This window comes from Lactuca serriola, chromosome 8, assembly GCF_051521515.1.
Source record: "Lactuca serriola cultivar US96UC23 chromosome 8, Lser_US96UC23_V15, whole genome shotgun sequence".
Classification (NCBI taxonomy): domain Eukaryota; kingdom Viridiplantae; phylum Streptophyta; class Magnoliopsida; order Asterales; family Asteraceae; genus Lactuca; species Lactuca serriola.
This window is the reverse complement of record NC_136415.1, coordinates 21186191-21196190: the sequence shown is the minus strand read 5'-3', so window position 1 is coordinate 21196190 and position 10000 is coordinate 21186191. Positions and strand designations below refer to the sequence as shown.

General features: G+C 32.9%; 1 protein-coding gene across 1 annotated transcript; it reads right to left on the bottom strand.

Moving 5' to 3' along the window:
- Positions 1-4153: 4153 nt before the first annotated feature.
- Positions 4154-9736, bottom strand: PAT2 (protein affected trafficking 2). The gene is made up of 9 exons (XM_079013141.1): positions 9314-9736; positions 8891-8967; positions 8526-8775; positions 7815-8438; positions 7003-7176; positions 6804-6930; positions 6209-6516; positions 4891-5990; positions 4154-4689 (listed from the first exon to the last, which is right to left on the bottom strand). The coding sequence occupies exons 1-9, from the start codon at positions 9527-9529 to the stop codon at positions 4305-4307; spliced, it is 3261 nt and encodes a 1086-aa protein (XP_078869267.1). The 5' UTR covers positions 9530-9736; the 3' UTR covers positions 4154-4304.
- Between the last annotated feature and the right edge of the window lie 264 nt (positions 9737-10000).

Genomic DNA, 10000 nt, shown 5'->3' with positions numbered 1-10000 from the left:
AAACTATTTATGTATAGAGAATTTAGGGTGAGGATACCTTTTTTTACTAGACCAAACCTTAGGGACCTTTTATGTCAAATTTAGAAAAACTTGTTTTCCTGGACGGATAGACAGGGACTTAGTTTATTCCATTTTTGTATTTGTGATTGTCTCCAACTTCAAAAGAAAAACCAATCATTGTCCGGTGTATATACCTCTTTCTCTCTATTTTCCCCAAACCATATACAATCTCTCATTGGCAATTTCCCACACATAGTTACCGATCCGAGCTCGGTATGGCGAGTCCTCGGCCCGGTGTTCACCGAGCTCTCCGAGTGACTCGTCAAAGCCACTCCGTCCGGTCTAATTGCACAAGAAAAATTAAGAAAGTGTATATGTATTATTTTTGGAACATGCTATTTTATTAGCACAAAAAACCACTTAAATCTTAGGGAAATATCCGGAAAAACCCTAATACTTCACCTTAAGTTACAAAAAAGTTTCAAACTACTACGAAAAAATCCTAATTACCGGTAAAAATGACGATTTGACCATTTTTCCTGTTTATCGGCTTCAATAACTGCTCGGTTTAATTAAAGTCTCATTATTTTACCATGATTTCATTAAAGTCTTATTATTTTACCATAATTTGGAACTTATTCGTAAATTATGGTAAAATAATAGGACTTTATTAAAACCGGGTAAGTAATGAAACCAGTAAACCGGAAAAAATGGGTCAAAATCGTCACTCTTACTGGTAATTGAGACTTTTTCGTAAACAAATTTTTCTTTAGGATTTTTTCGTAAATTAAAGTAAAATATTATAACTTTTCCGATGATTTCTCTATATCTTAAGCAAGAAGTTCAAAGACTTAATAAAGAAAAAGCTTATAAGAGGAGACAAGCTCAATTAGACAATCATACCAAATACAAAGTAAGATACGGAGAAATTTGAAAATGTGTTGAACAGTTAACTCCTTTAAATTTTCATTTACAGTTTTAATATTTTACTATCAATAAGAACAAACTTAATTTTTGCCTTTTAACTTTTTGGGTTTCCGTTGCTATTCTTCACCGGGATTTACATATATTTATTAGTTTCTGTAATGTAATGTTGGATGGATTGTTGATATTTAAGAGCTTCAGGACAATTAAGATAGTAATTGAGGTGAGGAAGATGGTAACCAAGAAGTTAGAGTAAAATTAGAAAAAATAATTTCTCTAAAGCTAATAAACATATATAGTTTTATGTCAAAAAAAACATAGTATTAGTAGTTTTATACCTTATAATGTTGCATACATAACAATCATATATTTCTTTTTTTAATAAATAATAAAATCTAATTTATTTATTATTATTTGAATTATTATAAATTATAAATAATTAAAGTACTTATTAAAAATAAAAATAATTATTGATGAAAACTAACGTCACAAAGTTGAAATACCATGAAATTGGATGATCTTAAGTTGCTTTTATGGATTGTCAATTTGTGATAAATGAGTAGCTACCAGGCCTGGCCCAACACATCCATAGGCCAGCCTAGTGGATTAGGGCCGGATAGTACAATACCCCATGGATATATATATATATATATATATATATATATATATATATATATATATATATATATATATATAGGGGTGATCAAAAACCGTGCCGCAACTAAAATCAATCGCATAAACCGCAATTGATAAACCGCAACCGCAATAAAAACCGATGATGAAGTTTAATGTTTTTCAAAAACTGCAAATTTGCGGTGAGGTACGGTTATTAGTTTTCAAAAACCGCACCGCACCGCATATATTATATACAACCTTTTTTTTTATTAATTAACAATATATTAAATATTAAAAATAAGACAAGTTTCATGAATGAAAGATGAATAAAATACTAAAAGACAAAAGTACAGTTCTTTGTTACGTTTAACTTTGAAAATGATGAAATTAGACAATTTTAAAAATTTATTGTTAATTACTATTGATTTGATGTTTTTAAGATATTAATTGTTTGTGATTTAAGTTAACTGTCTTATACATTATGGTTTTTTTTCATTTGAGCTCAAAACTGTGGTTAAAAACCACGCAAAATAACTGCACCAAATCCATGCGGTTAATAACCGCAACACAGAAAAAACAAAACAGCACCGCAAAAATAACCCCCTATATATATATATATATATATATATATATATATATATATATATATATATATATATATATATATATATATATATATGTGAAAATACACTAATTCATCAAAGTTTTAAGTTTTGGTTTAAAATGGTTTTTAATTTTTTTTTTTTTTTGGTTTTACAGGGTTATAAAATGGATGTCGACCTGCTTTTTTTGTCACTACTACATAATGTAAACAGGTTTTATTATATAAAAATACACTAGTTCATCAAGGTTTTAAGTTTTGGTTTAAAATGGTTTTCAAAATTTTTTTTATTTTTTTTTATGGTTTTACAAGGGCATAAAAATGAATGTCGGCCTGCTTTTTTGGTCACCACTACATAATATAAGCAGGTTTCATTATATAAAAATACACTAGTTCATCAAAGTTTTAAGTTTTGGTATAAAATGCTTTTCAAATTTTTATTTATTTATTTATTTATTTTGGTTTTATAAGGGTATAAAATGGATGTCGACCTACTTTTTTAGTCACCACTACATAATATAAGCAGGTTTCATTATATAAAATACACTAGTTCATCAAAGTTTTAAGTTTTGGTTTAAAATGGTTTTCAAATTTTTATTTATTTATTTATTTATTTATTGGTTTTACAAGGTTATAAAATGGATGTCGACCTGTTTTTTTTTATCACTACTACATAATATAAGCAGGTTTCATTATATCATTTTATACATTTAAATTCGACATAATATAGATAAATTATGCGTACTTAATGGAGGGGCCACGACGATGAGTACATGAATGGATTCAACAACCCACTGCTACCACCACTGACTGGTAACTCCACAATAAACCCACCATTACCTATCATTCATCACCATCAAACCAACATCATAGGCAACCCGATACCACCACTCTTTTTCCCAACATTTATTCGACAACCTTTAACCACCAATTCTCAACCATCAATCCACAACACCTCCACAAACCACCACATATCATCCTTCATAACTAATTTCACAACCCACATCTGTAATTTGAAAAAATGGAGGACAAAAAAACATACATACACATGTACATTCAAAATTTGAAAATCAAAACCCAAAATGTAGGTTTCATAATATGAAAATGATTAAATAAGGCGCTTTAAGGGTAGTGATTATACCCACTATCGCATGTGGCCAGACAGGATGACGGTGGCGAAAACGACGGTCATAATCGATGGAGACTTGGTGTCACCGATATTGAGGGAGTGATTAATAACAGAACAACGTCGTCTAGGGTTTCTCGATGATCCGACGATGGCGCCACCACTACAAAGAAATCCGACAGATTCATGGCCTCCTGTCGATGCCGAATCTAGGGTTTCTCGATGCTCCGATACAATAGTTTGGAGTCTTGAGACATGGTTTGGAGCCAGGGGTGCGAGCTGGAATTGATTTTATATCTTTTTTTATTAAAGAAAATGTCAAATCATCAATGGAAACCGACAATGAAATTATAGAGAAGGAAGCTGCATCAATTTTAAGTACTTGTATGGCTTATGAAACCTGTTATATTAGGTAGAAGTGATCAAAAAAACAACATTCACTTTATACCCTCATAAAACCCAAACAAAAAAAAAGGAAAAAGTTTAAAGGCCATTTAGACCGGAACTTGAAACTTCAACCGGCTCCAACGATTATTTTCCTTGTATAATGTATATTATCACAACAATTTTTTATATTTCATATCACAAAATGATTGTACCTTAAAATTTTATAAAATGATCATTTATTTTGAACTCTTGTCACTCTCATTTTCTTTTCAAATCTTAATTTTGTGGGATTGGAAACTCTCATATGACATAGTTTGAAAATTTCAGATTTTGTTAGAAAAAAGTAATTTTCAGACATGTTGGTATCAATAAAAGAGTAAGAAAATGGTCAATTTTGGAACTTTTCATTGAAGGTGATCAATCTATAATATGCATAAACAAAAACGTGTCATTTTGGTGATTAACCCTAATATAAAAAGTAAAAAACTAGTCTCATAGAATGATAGAATGACATCGGTAAGGTACTTTTCCATAGAAGGACGCGGATTCAAATCCCACAAAAGTAATCTCTTAACTACAAAAAATAAACAGATTAATCACACGAAAACACTCGCACTTTCCTTTGTAGTTAGTTAGTTACAAACGCTTTACCTAACTACTCACAGTGACAGGAGGAGGGTCTCCCAAAAAGTTGACAATTCTGTTCAACAAATTCATACCAAAAACAGTCTCCTCACAGTTGATTTTCACAGACGCATTTAATGGTTGAAAGCATTTACCAACGAGTGTAACAGAGATAAGACAGGGGATGGAGTTGCTAAGAATCTCACTGCTGAAACGTAAGCACACACCTGACACATCGTTCAGCTTTGCATCTACAGGCATGTTCACGCATACCAGATAAACATTTGCATTGCTCATCATCTTTAATGCTAAACTTTCACATATCACAAGAAACGAATCCTTCATCATTTTCCCATCACCCACCTCCTCCTTCTCATTGCCTACTTCCTCAAGGTGATCAGTAAAACAACAACTGTCACATTTTAAATTAAACTCAATGTCAATAGTCAAAGTCAAATAATATTACTGGTGAAAAAAATGGTTAATGTGAGAAAATGTCCGAAAATTTTATGGTTTGATTAGAAAATAAAAATTATTAGTGGTTAAACAGCCAAACTATCCAAGTATAATGTTTATTTTTTTTTTTTTGGAATTCTCTCTTGTAGTATTATACCTTCTTGAGTATTCAAACATGCCAGGGAGTTGGGATTCTTTGTGTAAAAAGACATTTATATCCATCGGGAGAGGCTTTATGAAATACCCAATGTCGGGGCGTAACTTAACAAGGTGCTTCTTGTCATTACACCATAAGTTAAGCTTCAAAGGTAAAAGATGATGACGAAACTGAACATGGATGATTCTTTTTGTAGTTTGACCAGGTTCAAGGGTAGTAATTTCTTCCATTTGAAGTTCAGAATTCGTGTCGGAATCTTCATCGCTCAGGGATATTTTTGTAATTTGGTCACCAGAACAGTTTTCAAAAGAAACTTCAACACTTACAAGTGACGGAGACACTGTTGAAGGATCCGTTGAATATTTATACACCGCTTTCAAACCGTTTCCATATGCGGGTTCTAGAAGCGTATAAGTTTTAGGTTTAACTCTCCCACTAATATCTCCAATTGAGATTCTTGCTGATGAATTCCGTTCGTTAACCGATTCCATTCCGGTTACATTTTGACTTGAACTCGGTTTCTCATCCAACCATGATTCCAGAGCTCCTTTTGACATCAACTCACCGGAATCAAAACCAGTTTCTTTTTGTGTATTTCCAACATCCGACAAGTTAATTAACGAATCAGTGTTATCATCAACTTCACTTTCAGTTTCACTTTCGTGTGTGTTATCAGTAGTGATGGAACCTTCCGAATCATCATCAAAACTACCTTCTTCATTCAAGGAACCCGAGTCAACTACATCGGAATTTTCAACTTCAAAGTCAACATGAGTCAAACTACAAGGTTCCGGAAGCGGTTCGTACCCTGGAGCTGCGTGAAGAACTATCTGTGAGAGAGATCCCGGAAGGTAAAACCGGTTGTTCATCATTTCGTTTGATGATTTTATATTTTCCCCAAATATATGTTTTGTAAGTAAAACCGTTGTTTCATTGTTTTCAGGTGTCTGAGCCTCACTAACATAGCATGACATAAGTTTTCCTAGAACACGGGAACGATCACGAACATCATAGTTTAAATCAAATTTTGCCAGCTCAAGCACGTAGCTCAATATGCTTTTTGCAGTGTCAAAATCTTCTCCTTTTGAATTTAAAACAACCTGCAACACAAATTATATATAATGAATAAATAAACATTTATACTTTATAGAGTAAATTAAATTTTTATAATTTTGGTCCCAAAAAGTTTTTAATCTTGCAATTTTGGTCCTTATTTGAGGTTTTTGTAACTTTATTGGCCACAGTTCCAAGTAAAATGATTTGGGACCAAAAATGTAATTTACTCTACTTTATATGGTTGTAATTTTTATTATCATACCTTAACAGCAGCATTTAGAATTTGATGTTTTGTTTCAATGGATTCAGAAGGAAAGCCACGAGCAAGAAATCTTAAAATTATGGGAACCATCTTTGGAATGGTATTGCCAATCGAGTTGTATTCACCTAATATCCAAACAATTATTGCACGTGCTACAGGAACCTTGATTGCATCCAGATTTCGAATCAAATATATAATGGCTTTATCATGAGTTGATGGATCTTGTTTTATGATGTCTTTGATGGATGTAATTGCTTGAATTAAAACCGCATCATCATCCATGGATCCAGAGGTGCTATTTATGGATTCTGCAGGTGTTTTTTCATATAATATTGAGCCCAAAGTCGGATAAAGTTTTCATATATATAATATTTAGAGAAAATTACAAAAATTGTCCTGTGCTTTTTGATTTATACCGTGTTTAGTTCAAAATTGAAACTTTATCCAAATTGGGTTCTTATTTTAAGGTTTCATATCGATATGATATCTTGGAAAGGATGAAAGGTAAAAAAAGATTTAAACTTTGGACTAAACATGGTAAAAGTTAGAAAGCACAGGGACCAGTTTTGTAATTTACAAATGGTTGTAGACTAACTGGGTGAGGTAAGAGCAAGAAGTCCTTCCAAGCAAGTGTTTGCTACTTGTGGATTCCGTTTAGCACATAGACCAATAGCAGCAACAGTATCTGCAGCAAATCTCCTATCGGGATCTCTCACATAATCCTATAAATGGTTTTAAAGCTAATAAATAATATATTCAATCCAATCTTTTTTAAAATATATTAATAAAACTACCTGCAATTCTTGAAAGATAAATGAGATTGATTCATCTGTAGCAATGGAAGAAAGGATCTCAAGTTTTAGAGATTTGACTTGATATGCATCTGAAGTGTTTATAAAGAAGTCTTCAAAATTTGGAGCAAAAAGAGAAGGCATCACTTTTGTAAAGACTTGAATGTTGCAGAGGACCTGTGTCAGTTGCAAAAACCTACTTCTTCAAATAGTATAATAAATATGATTAAAACATTTTAAGCTAATTTCAATATTGGGTTTAACTTGAAATCTGTCATCCAACTATTCGTTGTGTACAAATTTGGTAACTCTGGAATTTTTTGTACATCTGGGGCCCCTAAACTTCTTAAATTTGTATCAAATACACAATTATGGTATATAATCAGTACAAAAAAAGAGTTAGGGACCTTTGTCTATCACTTCTATAATTTGGTAGATTTTTCAAATTACAATGTGCTAAGAACTTATTATTGTTATCAACTTATAAGCTTAGAATATATAATGCATAAAGTGTTGACAACTTGACTAAATCTTGCATTTAACCTTACTTAATTTGCTAGACAAATATATTATAATTTATACAATTATGGGAGTATACAAAAAAGTAGATATTAATAATAGAATTATATAATAATAACCAACTATCCCTTTATCCATATTTGGTCACTTCAGATTGTTTTTTCATCAAAGATCCCTAAAGTATGTATTCATTACAAATTTAAAAAGTTTAGGGACCTTAGGAATAGTTGGATGGTGGATTTGAACCCAAACCCTTTAATATTTTTAAGATATTGTTGAAATAAAAGAGAGTATACCACATATTTTGAGGCATCTGATGATCTCAGAAGAAACAAAAGAGGTTTAACAATTTTAAAAATGTCCTCCTTTGGAGCCATAATCCAATGTACCCCAGCAGCAGCAAGCACCACTGCACTGTTGCGACTCCATAACAATGGTGATGTACACTGTAACAAGATCTTCAAATCAGCATCACTCTTTGATGAAACAAACCTTGAAGAATCAACTTCTGATGATGTCACATCTACAGTTGTTGAATTTGATAAGTACTTATCTTGTCCTGCAAGGTAACTCCTGGACACCATAGCTAACAACTCAGGCTCATTAACACCACTGAAAACTTCATATTTTTTCTTTTTTTCTAAATAGTTGGAATCCGGGTCTGAATCGCTTTTCTCATCTTGTGGACATAAAGATGCCATAATAGATTCTTTTGCAAGACCCTGTTTTGCAATTACATAACGAAGAAGGATTTCTATTAATATGATCTGACCCCATTCCTCTACATCTGGAAGAATTTCACATAGCCTTGTGTAGTTTCTACCAATTAAAGGCAAATTATTTGGACAAATAGAAGCAAATGCTGCAGCAGCAGCTCCAACCACTCCAGGGGAATTGTCATTCAACAGTATTCCAATAATCTGCAATATTAATAAGTTAGCAGTCCTTAAAAGTTAAAATGGTAGTTGTGTCATATCAGAAAATCAATGGCAAATTACTAAACTAACCTCGATAATTGATGTAGCATTTTCCTCAAGGCGCAAATCATGGAGCTTTGGAAGAGCATTGGCTGCACACTTTCTCACATATACAGATGGATCTCTTGCACATTTTCTGACTGCTACCAAAACAAGAGGTGAAATCACATGCAAACGAATGCCAGCCATTGTCCGCAATGCCCAGGCCCTCACCAATGGGTTTTGATCCCCAAGGTCTCTTTGGAATATATTAATTGACAACAATGCTTCATTTGGACGCCTATAATGGATCAAAGTATCAAATGTTGATGGGTTTATGTGAGTTGATGTTTCTTAAACTGAACTGAATACAAGGTCTGATTCAAGAATAAAGGTATAGAATATAATCAGCTTGCCTTTCAGCATAATGTAGCAAATATAAGTAAACAAGCTTCTTAACCTCCAATGACTGAGATGCAACATTCTTAACAACCTGTAAACCATTCAGATAACACAACATCAAAATGGACCTTTTCATTCTATAGGTTATAACAAGTTCATTTTGGTTCTTCCTTAGTTTAGATTTAGAACTAATTGGTTTTGATAAATACAATGACAGATTTTGCACAATCCTTCAATGAATCACATTCGCTGCAATTGACATATGAGCAAACCGTGTTGGTGAAAGTATTATCGTTTAATTATATGATTGACATGCTTCTTATTCTTAAATTTAAACAAAACTTGTAACTACTTATTAGTTGAAGACCTAATTGATTGTATACGACTATACTTCATAATCACCGAGACAATTCACAATGTTTTCATGATTGAACTACCTGAGGGAAATAATTGGATACGTCTAAGCCTTGGGCAATCAAAGCGAGCAATCGTTTGAGAGCTTCGCATTTTTCAGAGTCGAATTTGCTGTCCAGAAGAGGTGAAATACTGACATCGTCGGGATCGTCATAGAGGTGAGCGTCTGTGCCGATTCGAAACACCATTGTTGACGCCTTGCTCAGGTTCTCGGCGGTGGAGCCGAACTGTGTGAACATTTTAAGTGATTTGCGTGTAAAAACGTGAACGACAGAGGTCCCGGCAGGCAGGGAGAATACAGATCGGGGATTGCCGTTACAACGTTGAAACGGAGGAATCGGAATCGGAACCGTCCTGTGCTTGAATTATCTAACGCCGGCGGATAATCACGGAGTATTGTTTGCGAACAACAAAAGGGAAAAGATACTGAAAAGTAGGGAAGTCGACCCTGTACTATATCGAAGAGTTAAATTTAGTCCCATGAATACTAATTGCTTCATTTTCATAGTTAGAGTAAACTACAAATTTAGTCCCTTGCTATGCCAACTTGTAAGTTTAGTCCTTCTACCATTTTAACATATATTTTGTGTTTTGCACTTTTAATCTAAAGTATTCGACCTTAATGTTAATGTTTAGGTTGAACGATAGGTTGCTCGAATAGAAATCAAGTTCTAGATTCTAGAAGGTTAATCTACAACATTGATTGTGGG

Excerpts from the sequence above, each read along its gene's own strand:
- PAT2 (XM_079013141.1), bottom strand. The coding sequence starts at position 9,529 with ATGTTCACACAGTTCGGCTCCACCGCCGAGAACCTGAGCAAGGCGTCA. Across the intron at positions 8,968-9,313 it reads TATCCAATTATTTCCCTCAG|GTTGTTAAGAATGTTGCATC; the intron begins GTAGTTCAATCA and ends AATGGTTTACAG. Across the intron at positions 5,991-6,208 it reads TTCTAAATGCTGCTGTTAAG|GTTGTTTTAAATTCAAAAGG; the intron begins GTATGATAATAA and ends TTTGTGTTGCAG.